This window comes from Pongo pygmaeus, chromosome 19 (assembly GCF_028885625.2).
Source record: "Pongo pygmaeus isolate AG05252 chromosome 19, NHGRI_mPonPyg2-v2.0_pri, whole genome shotgun sequence".
Taxonomy (NCBI): domain Eukaryota; kingdom Metazoa; phylum Chordata; class Mammalia; order Primates; family Hominidae; genus Pongo; species Pongo pygmaeus.
Window position 1 is genome coordinate 10,305,648 of NC_072392.2, and position 15,151 is coordinate 10,320,798.

At 45.0% G+C, this 15,151-nt stretch overlaps 1 protein-coding gene across 1 annotated transcript in view; it reads right to left on the reverse strand.

Moving 5' to 3' along the window:
* Positions 1–15,151, reverse strand: part of MYH13 (myosin heavy chain 13) — a 71,992-nt gene that overhangs the window by 44,528 nt on the left and 12,313 nt on the right. The window contains exons 6-13 of the mRNA XM_054459132.2: positions 14,527–14,554; positions 14,326–14,437; positions 12,100–12,192; positions 9,460–9,523; positions 9,271–9,369; positions 9,055–9,158; positions 4,942–5,080; positions 727–845 (exon numbers count right to left, since the gene is read on the reverse strand). Of these exons, the coding sequence (XP_054315107.2) occupies positions 727–845; positions 4,942–5,080; positions 9,055–9,158; positions 9,271–9,369; positions 9,460–9,523; positions 12,100–12,192; positions 14,326–14,437; positions 14,527–14,554 (758 nt within the window). The remainder of the gene's footprint in view (positions 1–726; positions 846–4,941; positions 5,081–9,054; positions 9,159–9,270; positions 9,370–9,459; positions 9,524–12,099; positions 12,193–14,325; positions 14,438–14,526; positions 14,555–15,151) is intronic.

A 15,151-nucleotide genomic window follows, 5' to 3' on the forward strand; every position in this document is an offset into this window, starting at 1 on the left:
CCACTGCACTCCAGCCTGGCGACATAGGGAGACTCTGTCTCAAAAAAAAAAAAAAAAAGAAAGAAAGAAAAGAAAAAAAGAAAATCAAAAGCAGTTGAATATTGGCGATTTCATATCATTCAATGTAATATTAAATATTTTATGAGGTGTTTGCCCAGCTCATGCTGTTCACCTTTGAGAACTATCTTATTTACAAAGATATTTTTCTAACAACATGGTTATAGCATTTGACTCCAGCCCCTGGCCACACTTAATTAGACCAGAGGTGAACACTTGATCCAGATTGGATTAATTGAGTATCTCTCCTAAGAATTTGGAATAGGGATCAAAAGACACTGGTCTCAGTCTCAGGGTGAGGCTGGAAACAGAGATATAAACTTGGGAGCTATGGGGTGGCCACGGGCAAGAGAGGTCCAGGAAACTTATCTGCCTAGCAAGGACACAACAGAGGAGAGACTCAACAGCCCATGAATCCCAGAGGAGCTGGAGGGAGGCTGCCTGGCTCCAGAGGGCTCTTCAATTTCTAATTCCAGGTCCTCATGGCATCCAATGGGCACTTGATGATTTGCATTCCTTCAGCTGCCTCTGAAGCCTAAAAATGAACTTCCTCTTAATGTGAAAGCTGATTTCGTGTGCATTTCTGATACCTGCAACTGAAGGAGCTTTAAGATAATGGCTCAAATAGCAAAAGATCTCAGTCAACTGGATTCAGAGCATCTCCATTACCTGCTGGACATTTTGCCCTTTAGTGACATATTCATTCCCAACCTTCACCCTTGGACAGCACAGGCCCTTCAGCATTTCTGCAGAATTCAGTCCCATCAGGTATCCAGCTTTGTCAGCCACTGAAGGAAGAGAAAAAAATGGCATCATGCAAAAACAGTAGCTGCTAAAGTGTCCAGTCAGCCCCCGGCTTCTCCCAGAAGTGTTTTCTGTAATTTTCTTAAATGTTTTCATGTTGTCATATCTGTACCAGGTCTGGACTTGTTCACTGAAGCTTTAATCCCATATCCAGGGGCCCATGGTTCTCAGGAACTTCCAATTTGCCTCCTAGATGCGGTTTTAACAATAAGATACTCCGTGGCCAATTTTGACCTATATTTCGATTTCATAAAAAAATGTTAATTACAGGCCAGGCACGGTGGTTCACGCCTGTAATCCCAGCACTTTGGAAGGCTGAGGCGGGTGGATCACCTGAGGTCAGGAGTTTGAGACCAGCCTGGCCAACATGGCCCCATCTCTACTAAAAATACAAAAATTAGCCAGGCATTGTGGCAAGCGCCTGTAATCCCAGCTACTCGGGAGGCTGAGGAAGGAGAATCGCTTGAACCTAGGAGGCGGAGGTTGCAATGAGCCAAGATCATGCCATTGAACTCCAGCCTGGGTGACAAGAGCAAGACTCCGACTCAAAAAAAAAAATTAATTACATAGTTATGTTGGAGTCTGACAATACATTAAAATGTTATATGAGTAAAGGAGCCACCATTTGGACAGTTGACAATATACATGAGGCACCTTCCTAATTTAAGCAAAGTACCATGCTTATAGTTGGAAGAGAAGTACAAAAGTTGACCCTGCCTTTAAATGTTTGGAGATGGTCAAAAGCAGTAAACTTTTGGCTGTTTCCTACAGTTCATGGGTTATATGTTTTCATATACTTCAGCAGACGTTCATTGACTTTGAGAAGGACCTGGTGGCCTGTATTGAGCTCATCAAAAAGGCAGAGAAATGCTGCTCCCCAGGGACTTTTTTTTTTTTTTTTTGGAGACGGAGTTTCACAATGTTGTCCAGGCTGGACTGCAGTGGCGCGATCTCAGCTCACTGCAAGCTCCGCCTCCCGGGTTCATGCCATTCTCCTGCCTCACCTCCCGAGTAGCTGGGATTACAGGCGCCCGCCACCACGCCTGGCCAATTTTTTGTATTTTAGTAGAGACGAGGTTTCACCATGTTGGCCAGGACGGTCTTGATCTCCTGACCTTGTGATCTGCCCACCTCCCAAAGTGCTGGGATTACAAGTGTGAGCCACCATGCCCAGCCCCCAGGGACAACTTCTTGGTTGGGACCCTTGCCTCGTTGCTGGGTGGGGAGATGAGTTAATAAAAATCTAGGGCAGTCTATGTTAAGTACTTAATCAGAGGCCAGATGCATGCTTTACTCTCTCCTCGAATTATCTCCTTTTCTTGCTTTGCCCATTCAGGTGGATGGTACCATTATTCTTCTTCTTGTCATTTAAACTTGAAAGGGGTGATACATCCTTCTCTCTCTTGCCCCTGACATTCCTTTGTTCAGGCAGGCACCAAGTCCTGCTCATTTCACTTTCAAAATGCCTGGCCTCTCCATTGCTTCCAGCAGTTATAGTGGCAAAGAGCCTGGGCTCTAGAGTCAGATTGCCTAGGTTTAGATTTTGGTTTTGCTTCTTTGTGCCTCAGTTTTGCCATCTGTAAAATGGGAGACAGTGACCGTACCCATGTTATAGGGTTGTCATGAAGCATGCCTGGTGACTAGTGAGCACCCAGCAAATATTAACTTGGGTTAGTATCGTCATTGATATCATTGGAGCTCAGGCCTTGATTATAGCCCTCCACTTTCTGCTCCTAAGCACTGCACACACACAGCTGCTAGGGCTGGAAGAGGGCCTGGGACCCTACTGAGGTATATCAATATGTGTATCAATGCACTGTTGCTGAGGAGCCTGATACTTTTTTTTTTTTTCAAGTTTTCCCACTCTTGGTGAGCCTGGCTGCTGACAGATTAATTTCAGGTTGTCTGCATGTACTTCCCCTGCTACTTGAACAGCAGCTTCCGTGGCCTGCCATACACTCTAAATCATTAATCCTGACACTCAAGACCTTCCCAAAGTGATGGCAAAATTGTTACTTTAAAATTCTCTTTTTCTTGAGATGGAGTCTTGCTCTGTTGCCCAGGCTGGAGTGCAGTGGCACGATCTTGGCTCACTGCAAGCTCTGCTTCCTGGGCTCAAGCGATTCTCCTGCCTCAGCCTCTTGTATAGCTGGGATTGCAGGTGGGCGCCACCACACCTGGCTAATTTTGGTATTTTTAGTAGAGACGGGGTTTTGCCATGTTGGCCAGGCTGGTCTTGAGCTCTTGACCTCAGGTGATCTGCCCCCATTCCTTCCTTCCTTCCTTCCTTCCTTCATTCCTTCTTCCTTTCTTTTCTTTCTTTCTTGATGGAGTTTCACTCTTCTCACCCAGGCTGCAGTGCAATGCCACGATCTTGGCTCACTGCAACCTCCGCCTCATGGGTTCAAGTGATTCTCCTGCCTCAGTTTCCCGAGTAGCTGGGACTATAGGCGGGCACCATTATGCCCAGCCAATTTGTATTTTTAGTAGAGAAGGGGTTTTACCATGTTGGCCAGGCTGGTCTTGACCTCTAACCTCAGATGATCCACCCACCTCGGCCTCCCAAAGTGCTGGGATTACAGGCGGGAGCTGCCGTGCCTGGCCTGCTCATGACGTTTCTTCTGCTTGAACTGATCTCTCCCCCAATTTTTCAGAATCCTACTCATCCCTCAAAGTCCAAGTCAGTGCCCCTTTTATCAGGAAGCCTTCCCTGATTGCCCCAGTCAGAAGTGTTTCCTGTGTGAAGACTTGGAGTCCCCTCCACTGTGATGGGCAGGATTCTAGGATGGCACCCAAGGTGTGCTCCCTGGTGTACATGCCTTGTATAATCTCCTTTACTTGAGTGCAGCGGAACCTGTACAACTCCCATGATGCAGTGACCAAGCAGTTGACTTTAAGTTAACAAAAGGGGAGAATTAACCCAGGCAGGCCCAGGATAGGAGGCTGTAAGCATTTATGGGACACTGATAAGGTTATGTAGATTTTTCCACCCTTTCATTTATGGCTGCACTTCCTTTTTATTACTTGAGAATTTAAAGCGCACTGCTTCACACACTGTGGGGCTGTAATCAAAAGGCAGAATTATCAAGAACGATCCGTGTTGCCAGGCTTTAATTCAAGGAACTTGTAAGAAGCATCGTGAGAGCTAAGAAGTCTAATGAGCAGGACGTATGGGCGGGAGTCAGTCACTGCTCAGCCCTTCCTGCTGCCCTGTGCTCTAGTGCCAGGCCTCTTAGGGATGAGGCAGAGGGTGGCGGTAGGATCAGCCAGGTGAGAGTTATGGGGAGGAAGAACCGTTCACCATTCTTGGTTCAGGGTCAAGTTCAACAGATGCTGGGGTGGAGATGATGGGAGGAACAAAACTTGGCTCCCGCTTTGCCAAAGGCCTCATTTTAGGCCTGAGTGATTAAGACTGCATTCTGGTGGCGAGAAAGAGAAGTTCACCTAACAATATTGTCTCATAAAAGTCCACCTTAAAAAAAACAGGCACATCACGCCTGTAATCCCAGCACTTTGGGAGGCCAAGGTGGGCAGATCACGAGGTCAGGAGATCGAGACCATCCTGGCTAGCACGGTGAAACCCCGTCTCCACTAAAAATACAAAATATTAGCCGGGCGTGGTGGTGGGCGCCTGTGGTCCCAGCTGCTCGGGAGGCTGAGGCAGGAGAATGGCGTGAACCCGGAAGGCGGAGCTTGCAGTGAGCGGAGATCGCGCCACTGCACTCCAGCCTAAGCGACAGAGCGAGACTCCATCTCAAAAAAAACAAAACAAACAAACAAAAACAAAACAAAAAACAAAGTAAACAGGCACATTTAGATGGTGAAAGATAGTGGAGAGGGTGGTGATTATTCATTTACAAGAATGATGCTTTTTGTTTTTCAAGGATTCACCACTCTAGGAGTCCTTGACTGAGTGAGCGGACTTCCTAGTGCGTGCTACAATGAGTTTCAGGAAACCCAGATTTGATTTATGCAGTTTTGGAAGAACAGTTCTTAGATAAATGCAGTTTATGTCACGTGGCCTCGCCCACACACGAACACAGCTGGACCCAATCGCATCCCTTTCCCAGATGAGGTTACCTTCGGTGCCGTCCGGCTCCGCCTGCTCCTCACGCTGCTTCTGCTTGAACTTCATGTTCCCATAATGCATCACGGCTCCTGTCAGTTTGTAGATCCCAACTTTCTCCTCTGAGCTGAAGCCCAGGATGTCAATGGCATTCTGGAAAGAAAAAAAGGACAACTGTCCTAGTAGGACTCAGGGATCCATATGCAACCTTTTCTTGGTAAAGACCTTACCCCTTTTTTGTATAGCATGTGAGACAGCATTTGTCCAAATAAGTGGATGACAGGTGGGGTGTGGTAAATTAGAAACCATTTGTATCACGTTTGTGTGGGTGGGTGGAGACTATGGGAAAAAGATGTGACTTGTCTCTTTCCTTCTATCAAGTAAGAACTGATTACAGCAGGGCGCGGTGGCTCACGCCTGTAATCCCAGCACTTTGAGAGGCCAAGGCAGGCAGATTACGAGGTCAGCAGTTTGAGACCATCCTGGCCAACATGGTGAAACTCCATCTCTACTAAAAATACAAAAAATTAGCCAGGCATGGTGGCCGGCGCCTGTAGTCCCAGCTACTCAGGAGGCTGAGGCAGTAGAATCACTTGAACCTGGGAGGCAGAGGTTGGAGTGAGCCAAGATTGCACCATTGCACTCCAGCCTGGGAGACAGAGCGAGACTCCATCTCAAAAAAAAAAAAAAAAATAGAACTGATTATGATCTTTTCCCACTGTACATAGATTTGGGGGGGCAGTTTTCTGGATGAGGTGATTGGGAACCATTGTATGATACTGAGAGCTGGGAATGTCATAGGGAGTGACTGGGAAATAATGTTTAATGGTTTAAGAGTTTGGCATTGTAATCCAGGAATTCCAGCATTGTTCTGACTCAAGACAATATGCATTATGGAATATTAGATCTGGAAGAGAAGATCATCAAAGATGGTATCATCATTCACCAAATGAGAAAGGGGCAAGTTTTGCAGAGCTCTTTCTATGTGCTAGACATTGGGTAGGCATCATCTGTATGTTATTAAATCCCCATGAAGCCCCTTTAGCTGTACAGGTTTTTCCAAATTTCTGGGTGAAGAATTGAGGGTCTAGTTGGTAAGTAGCCTGTCATACAGGGAGGGTGTGATAAGACTGGGACTGGAGTTAGGTCTCAATCCCTTCAAAACCTAGGGTCATTGCTAGTTTGGTTTTATAATCACGTTGCCTGTCTGCCACCACAAAGGTTTCAACAAAAAGAAATCGTTCTCTGGGATACACATATTGATTATGCAGTAGGGTTTGCAGCCTGAGTCTGTAGAGTGTCCATTGGTAGGATTGAAACATGTTTGGACGTGTTTGGTGAGCAGGTAGGATAGACCCAGTAGGCCAACACCAGCAGGATGATATTGGAGAGTCAGGCATTCTTGGAGTGGCACCCCCTTTAGTGAAGAATGAGCCTATGCCAGGAGCTGGGATATATGGGGATGAGAGATTCCGAGGCCATGATGGCCATCCCTTGAATCCATATCCCATTTCAGAGATGCATATTTCTGTCCTAGGGAGGGGTCATTGTAGGTTAAAAGAGAAATAACTCTTTCAAAAACACTGAAAGGAGCGGGTGAAAGCGTCACTGCCTGGGGACCCTTTTGGAGAATGTCATCTCCAAAGGGGTGCAGGTGGAACCTGGGTATATGATGGGATGTCACTCCCATTATGAGGTTACCAATCAGTCGACTTTGAGTTAATAAAAAGGGAGACTATACCAGGCAGGCTATAAAAGCTCCGTGAGGCCAGGCACGGTAGCTCACATCTGTAATCCCAGCACTTTGGGAGGCCGAGGCGGGTGGATCACAAGGTCAGGAGTTCAAGATCAGCCTGGCCAACATGGCGAAACCCCTTCTCTACTAAAAATAGAAAAATTAACCGAGCGTGGTAACAGATGCCTGTCATCCCAGCTGCTTGGGAGGCTGAGGCAGAGAATTGCTTGAACCTGGGAGGCAGAAGTTGCAGTGAGCCGAGATCGCACCACTGCACTCCAGCCTGGGGACAGAGCGAGACTCCAACTTGGAAAAAAAAAAAAAGAAAAAGAAAAAAAAGCTCCGTGAGAGGAAGTAGCAACAGCCGCATCTGGCAGAAGGCATCTCGGTGAGGACATGACTTAGGCATGGTGACTTTTAGAATTCCTTAGGTGGGCCTTTCTCAGGGGATAGGGGCCTTGTAGCAGTCATTAGCCTGGCCCTTTCTGTGCTTACAAGTTAGTTAAGACTGGGGAAACCTCATTAAAAATATATAACAACTTAAATTAAATTTGGTCTAAAACTGCCTCCATACATAGCAAACTATAACCTAAATTAGTATGTAAACAAACTGCAACCTAAGAGTATATTCTTGTAACAAATAGCTGTCTCAGCCAATCACAGCAGCTAAGCTTCAGCCAATCACAGCAGCTGAGCTTCAGCCAGTCACAGCAACTAAGTCTCAGCCAATCACAGCAGCTGAGCTTCAGCCAATCACAGGCTGCCAAACTGATGGGACATTGTCCATATAACGCAAATGCTTCATCACACCACCTGCAGATAAGGCAAAGGCAGACCTGTAACCAATCAAGCTGTTTCTGTATGTCACTTCCTTTTCCTGTCTGTAAATACTGCCTGCCATGTTGCTGGGTGGAGCTCTCTGAGCCTCTCCAGGTGCTGAGTGTGGTCCAACTCATGAATCGTTCTTTGCTCAAATAAACTCTGCTAAATTTAATTTGTCTAAAATTTTTCTTTTAACACTATTAGACCTAAGATAACAAGTTTATTTGATCATGAAAATGTTTCTATTTGTGTTAAAACAATTAGTATCAGCTGGAAATGTCACCAAATGAAGGCTAAGAAGCTGGTCATGGGGCAGTGTCTCTAGGATGATGGACAAGACTCCTTTTCTCAAGCTCTTGCAGCTTTTGTATGGGTGGAGCCAACAAGGGTGGAGATGAATTGCTCACAGACGGTATACTTTAATTAAACATGTAAGTTCTGTAGTTAGGCAGACCTGTGTTTAAATACTCTGTCATTGGGCCTGGTGCAGTGGCTCATGCTTGTAATCCCAGCACTTTGGGAGACTGAGCTGGGTGGATCACCAGAGGTCAGGAGTTTGAGACCAGCCTGCCCAGCATGGTGAAACCCCAATTCTACTAAAAATATACACACAAAAAATTAGCCAGTCATGGTGGTGCATGCCTTGTAGTTCCAGCTACTTGGGAGGCTGAGGCAAGAGAATCTCTTGAACCCAGGAGGCGGAGGTTGCAGTGAGTCGAGATCATGCCATTGCACTCCAGCCTGGGTGACAGAGCGAGACTCTGTCTGAAAAAAGAAAGAAGAGAAGAGAAGAGAGCAGAAAGAAAGAAAGAAAGAAAGAGAGAGAAGGGAAGGAAGGAAGAAAGGAAGGAAGGAAGGAGAAAGACTCTGTCATCGACGGACTGTGTCTTCCAGAAAATTATATATATTTTAAGAATCAGCTTCCACATTTGTAAAATGGAGACAATAATGACATAATTTTGAGACTATAATGAGATAATGCAGGTAAAACCACTTATCTCAGTGCCTGGCACATGTAAGTGCTCAATATATTTGGTTATTATTGTTATTATGATTATTAACCCTACAGGTACTTCCCGAAAATAAACACCATAGGCCTGACAGGTGTACTGAGGAGCTGAGTGTCTAAGGTGAGCCTAAAGTGAGAGGCAGAAAGAAAAATGGAGAGGCTATTACAGAGTGGGGTTGGTTTTCTGCTTTATACTTTTTTATATTTTCTAAATTTTCTTGAAGAACCATGTAGATGGTTTTGCAACATGAAAACTTTCAACAAATGTTAGGTTACAGATCTTATAAATGCACAAATGCATTCCAGTTAAAATGTTAGAGAACAGAACTGAAGGCCTGCTTTGGTGAACCTTCTGGATTCCCATTTTGGAATGCTGTGAGGTGGAGCTGAGTAGGGAGGGGCCAATCTGTGCTAATTCTCTGAGCTCTTGATCTCTGAGATCTTGAGTCTAATCACTTAGTATCCCTGGATTTCAGCTTTCCCATTAGCTCACTAACATGTCTCTCAGTTCATAAACTCAATAATTCTGTGCATAAACAAACAAATAAATGGCATGCTTACATCTGTTGCCAGCAGTTCTTCACTGTCATCGATACTGGCCACCGTGACCTCTCCTTGGCTCACAAAGGGGAAGTCGAAGGGGTTGGTGGAGATCAGAAGCAGGTCTGTGAAACACAGATATCCCTTTAATAGCTTATGCGTAACTTACTCTGATTTTTCTTTTTTTTTCCCAATGTCACCGATTTGGAAGATAAGAAAGGTATTCCAAGAGCTTACCAATTAGTTCTGGCTTCTTGTTTGACATAATTTGGTAGAAAATATGATAGCTTCTCTCACTGGATAATTGAAACGTCACTCTGGATTTTTCTAACAGATCTAAGGTAACAAAAATAACGTGATTTCAGGCTCCCAGGAGATGCTTTTGTGGCCAAAACACCAACAGATTTATAGAGTGTCTGGACTCACAGGTTTCAATGTCTGCCGATGCCAGCTTTCCTGTGGCTCCAAAATGAATCCGAATGAACTTCCCCTGTCCAATAACAGGTGGACAAATGTTACAGTTATTTGATTTATATGGTTTTGTGGCTGGCCTTAGATAGATGCTGCCACAGATAAATTATAAATGCAAAAATGCTAGAGAACAGAACTGAAGGCCTGCTTTGGTGAACCTTCTGGATTCCCATTTTGGAATGCTGTGAGGAGGAGCTGAGTAGGGAGGGGACAATCTATGCTGATTCTCTGAGCCCTTGATCTCTGAGATCTTGAGTCTAATCACTTAGTATCCCTGGATTTCAGTTTTCCCATTAGCTCACTAACATGTCTCTCAGTTCATAAACTCAATAATTCTGTGCATAAACAAACAAACAAATGGCATGCTTACATCTGTCGCCAACAATTCTTCACTGTCATTGACACTGGCCACCGTGACCTCTCCTTGGCTCAGAAGGAAGGGATGCCAGAACATGGGCACCTCTCCACCTGGTGCCCAGTGCTCCCAAGCTGGGTCAGCAAGGACTCAGGTAGCTCTACCCAAGCACCTGTCCCTGTTCCTACAACTCAGGGGATGCCTGCAGGCTCCTTCTCCAGCTCTCTTCTTGGGACTACTCCATTCTTGACTTCCTACCTGGTTTTCATCCTGTTCTCTTATACCTGGATTCTTAAATATTCCTAACACCTTTTAATTGTAACTGGTTGGATTGTTCTGTCTGACTTTTTTTTTTTTTTTTTTTTTTGCTTGTATTTTAATAGATGCTACTTCTGAGATTTCTTGCCTGAGTTTCACATATGGCTGACTACAGACAAATCTGGCTCACAGGCCCGGGCTCAGGCTCAGGCCTGGCTCCCTGGCTGCCAAAAGAACAACTCAGGGTCTAGGTGGCCCACTTTCTGGGGAGTGGGAGGTAAAATTTCATATGCGTGTTTGTGTGTATGCACCTGCTTCATACATTATCTGCTTAATTGGTCCTCAACGACACTGTGAGCAAATTTGAGGACAAAAAATGTTTTCTTGCTTTTTCTCCCACAGTGTCTGAAATGTGGATGGTACTTAGTAATAGCCTAAATATTTTCTGAATGAGCCCTAGGAAAAGTTAGTGAAGGATCAGTAAAGGCCCACGTGCACTGTAAGTGCTGTGTCTTCAGTATATTTAGCTGCTTAATGGAAGACAATGGAAGTCATCCCTAGCCTGCAAATATTTGGAGGGTGGAAAGAGGACAAAATAATTAGAATGATTGTGACTTCTGGGTCAGGGCTAGGAGTAGAGGCCCATGAACTAAGTAAATGGGAATGAGAAGAGGGAGTGCCTGAAGGTATTGTCTTTCACTTTAAGCTGGTGTCAGGCCAGTGCAATAACTAACTTGGTCCAGGCATGGGTAACATACATCTGCCATGTAACACGTGCCCAGATCTTCCACAAGGAAGAGGAGTTTATTTGGGCACTGGGGAGGATACAGGTGCAAACTGGCAGTGCACAGCGTACAAAGAACATATCCAAGGAAAGAAAAGTCAAGGCTCAGAGCCGTGGTCCTTGATGGATTATCTACTTCCTCATTGATAACCATTTTATCTTTTAGGCGACAAAATACAAGTTTGAGACTATCCAACTATTAAGATGTGTGAAGTTTTAATGTACTTTTGCAACCATAGGCACAAATGATGGCTTCGCCTCTGAGTACTTGCTTCACTGGCCAGTGAAATGAAATAGAGGGCTGGATGTGTGTTTATTTCCAATGGGAAGTAAATGTCTTTTTGATTAAGCCAAACCTAAGTAAAAAGTTGAAGGATGGCATATATCCTTCAATATCTTCAGTATGAATCTATTCCAATTTTTTTTTTTTTCTTTTTTTTTTGAGACAGAGTCGCCCTCTATTGCCCAGGCTGGAGTGCAGTGTTGCAATTTTGGCTCCCTGCAACCTCCGCCTCCCGGGTTCAAGCAATTCTCCTGCCTCAGCCTCCCAAGTAGCTGGGATTACAGGCATGTGCCGCCATGCCCAGCTAATCTTTTGTATTTTTAGTAGAGATGGGGTTTCGTCATGCTGGCCAGGCTCGTCTCAAACTCCTGGCCTCAAGTGATCCACCCACCTCAGCGTCCCAAAGTGCTGGGATTACAGGCGTGAGCCACCGCGCCCAGCCTATTTCAAATTTTTGAGCTCTTCTGCCTTCACTAGGTTTTCTCTGCTCCCAGTCCCTACTGAGTTGGAAGAGGTCAAATCTGCTAACTTAATTCGCACTAAGGTTTCCGTGGCTAGGCCAATAGATATGGCTTAATGGATGTTAACATTTTAAAATGTTTCCACACAGAGAGACCCATTTTAGCATAAAGTTGATCTCTAATTGTGGGATTTGAATCACGTGAGTGACTTCAGGATGCTGTGAGGTAACATTGCCTAGTTAGGGTAGGATGGCAAATCTTCCCTCTGCCAGGACCAAGCCAACACCTTCCTCAAAGTGTATCAAAATATTCCACGTGGGTAGATTGATCTCAATCACTTGGGGGTAGAAAAAGGCCCCCGTATATTCCAGTTTATGGGGCAGTTTTTCATATCCAGCATTTCAGGAGAGGGTATGGTTTTGGGAGGATACTTGAAAATTGGGCTGGGTCTTACAAATCTTGAGGAGTTGTCATTCCTCACAGTCTTGGCATTTCCAAAGGCCTCCAGCAGCGGGTTGGCCTGGATAATCTGATCCTCCAGGGTTCCCTAATAATAAACAAGAAGAGGAAAAAGAGGACTTTGGATGGTTTTCTAAAGTAGCCCCTTGGTGACTAAAACGGTGGATGCTCTGGGCAGGTTCAGGTAGAGATGTCGACCAGCTCCACCTGGTGGTCAGTGCAGTACCCACACCCCCACCCCCACCAGACCTGAGGCATCTTCAAGGTCCCATCCTAGACAGGCTCTTATTAGCAGAGCATCGAAGTGACTTCTGGTCATGCCAGGTTCTAGGCAGGAATATTACTCCCTCCATCAGAACATCCAGACTGCCTTTCTGATAACATTTCATTATAAATCATGGATTTTTATAACATGCCCCTCTGTTATTGCATGTAATATGACCCACCTAATATAGATATTTGTGTTCAGAAGGAGAAATAGAATGTGAGCAAAGCAAGGGACCCAGGGGATGATACAATAGAAACAGTGGTTCTCAAAAAGGTTTTTTTATGTAGCAAAAACATATGTTATGAGAATAATTATTCAGAAATCCACTATAGAAAGCAGAGTTTTCACCTTCACCTCCATGACTGCTTTATCATTCTGGGCCCAGAGCAATTTAGAAACTACCGTCAAACCTAGTGGTTCTCAAAGGGTGGTCCCTGGACCAGCAGCGTGAACACTATCTGGGAATATATGAGAAATGCCAGGTATGGTAGTTCACACTCGTAATTAGCACTTTGGAAGGCTGAGGCAGGAGGATTACTTGAGGCCAACGGTCTGATACCAGCCTGGGAAAGACAGTGAGACTCCATCTCTACAAAAAATTTAAAAAAACTAGCCAGGCATGGTGGTTCCTGTAGTCCTAGCTACTTGGAAGGCTGAAGCAGGATGATCGCTTGAGCCCAGGAGTTTGAAGTTACGGTGAGCTATGATGGTGCGCCACTGTACTCCAGCCTGGGTGACAGAGTGAGACCGTGTCTCTACAAAATAAAAAGGAAAAAAAAAAGCAAACTATGAGGCCCCACCCTAGATCTACACAATCAGGAATTCTGGGCCTGGGCTCTGAGGCCCTTTGTTAAGGATCTCTCCTGTTGATTCTGATGTGTACTCCAGTTTGAAAACCACTGGTGTAAACATTCCTTCTCCAGAGGAGGATGTGGAGTTGGTCAAGGTCCCTCAGCTGTAGCTGATGGAGCTGGTGCCAGAACTCAAGTCCATTCTGGTGGAACCACTTCCTGCTTTGCTTCATGTGATACTGTGATATAATAGGAATGGTATATTTTGGTCTTTTTCCAGTTTCCTGGTACACAGGTCCTAAAACCCTTGGAATATCTGAAGTGATAAATGTCTTTTTGTGTGCTAATGAGATGATTGGTGGCTTCGGGGTCCTGGACAGCTCAGGATGGGGGCTGGTTGCCAGGGAACCAACCACGTGATTAGAGAGTTGGAACTTTCAGCCCTATTCCTGACCCCTGGGAAGGAAAGAAGGGCTGAAGGTTGAGTCAATCATCAATGGCCAGTGATTTAATTAATCATGCTCATGTAATGGAACTTCTATAAAAACCCTACACAGAAGGCTTCAGAGAGGTTCCAGGTTGATCAACACCTGGAGGTACTGGGAGGATGTCACCTGCAGAGACCCTGCCCCTCCCCCATACTTTGCCCTAGACATCTTTTCCACTTGGCTTTTCTTCTGCATCCTTTGTAACATGCTTTATAACAAACTGGCAAATGTAAGCAAAGTGTTTCTCTGAGTTCTATGAAGCATTCTAGGTAATTATCAAACCTGAGATGGGGGTCTTGAGATCCTTCCAATTAATAGCTGCTTGCTTAGAAGTTCAGGAGGCCCAGACTGGTCCCTGGTGTCTAAAGTGGGGTCAGTTTTGCAGGACTGAGCCCTTGTGTGATTTGATGCTTTCTCTAGGTAGTTAGCATCAGAATTGAATTGAATTGTAGGACACCCAGTTGGTGTCTGCAGAGAATTAGAGAATTGTTTGGCATGGAAAAACCCCATACATTTGATGGCAGACGCGTTCTGTGTGAGGATACAGAGAGGAAAGAAAGAGTTTTTCCTATTTGCCATTTCTACTGAGCGCATACCCTGCATACACTTGGTGCTCATCCAGGCTTTAAATTATACTTATTCCAATAAGCCTCCAGATGCAGGTGGCTGCTCACCTGCATTTTGCCTGGCTGTGTCTCCTTCTTCTTGTCCCCAGTAACTGCAATTGTTGCAAAATACTGGATGACACGCTTGGTGTTCACAGTCTTCCCAGCCCCGGATTCTCCGCTGCCAATTTAAAAGTAAACAGGATAAAGGAGAGTGGAAGGGAGGGCACTGGTTTCCAAGTCATGATGGTACAAAGAGGTGTTACTCACGTGATGAGGATAGACTGGTTGTCTCGATCTAGAAATGCAGAGGGAAGCAAAACAAAACAAATAAACAACAAACAGAACATTAAAATAAAGTAACATTGGGGGTGGTTGGAGAACATAGGCTCTAGTTAATGTCTTCGCCATTAACCAGCGGTATGATTTGGGCATGTCTAATCTTCTTTGGGACAATTTAGGCAGATTTCTCAAATGTGGGATGTGCAACATGACCAGCCTGGGAGGTGAACGATTCACTACTCACTGTAGTGAATCCCACAGTGTAGAAGTTTCTCATGTTTGTAGATCTTTCGCTCCCTGCTAGTTCTTTCCCATTGCCCTTTTCCATAAAGGCAGCAAGTGTCGGGTTCAGAGCTTGTGGGGCCACAGCTTTTCATCAGCATTTATAGATGCTGGTTGGTTTTATTGCATTTTTCTTTTACCTTTACCTTCTACTTGTGAAAAGTGATACTGGTTTTTCATTTACAATAGAGCACGGATTGAACTGTGTCCTCCTAAAATTCACATATTGAATTTCTAACCCCTAGTACCTCAGAATGTGACCTTATTTGGAAATAAGATGTAAACAAGATGCAGGGGTCAAGATGAGGTCATGCTGGAGTAGGGCAAGCCC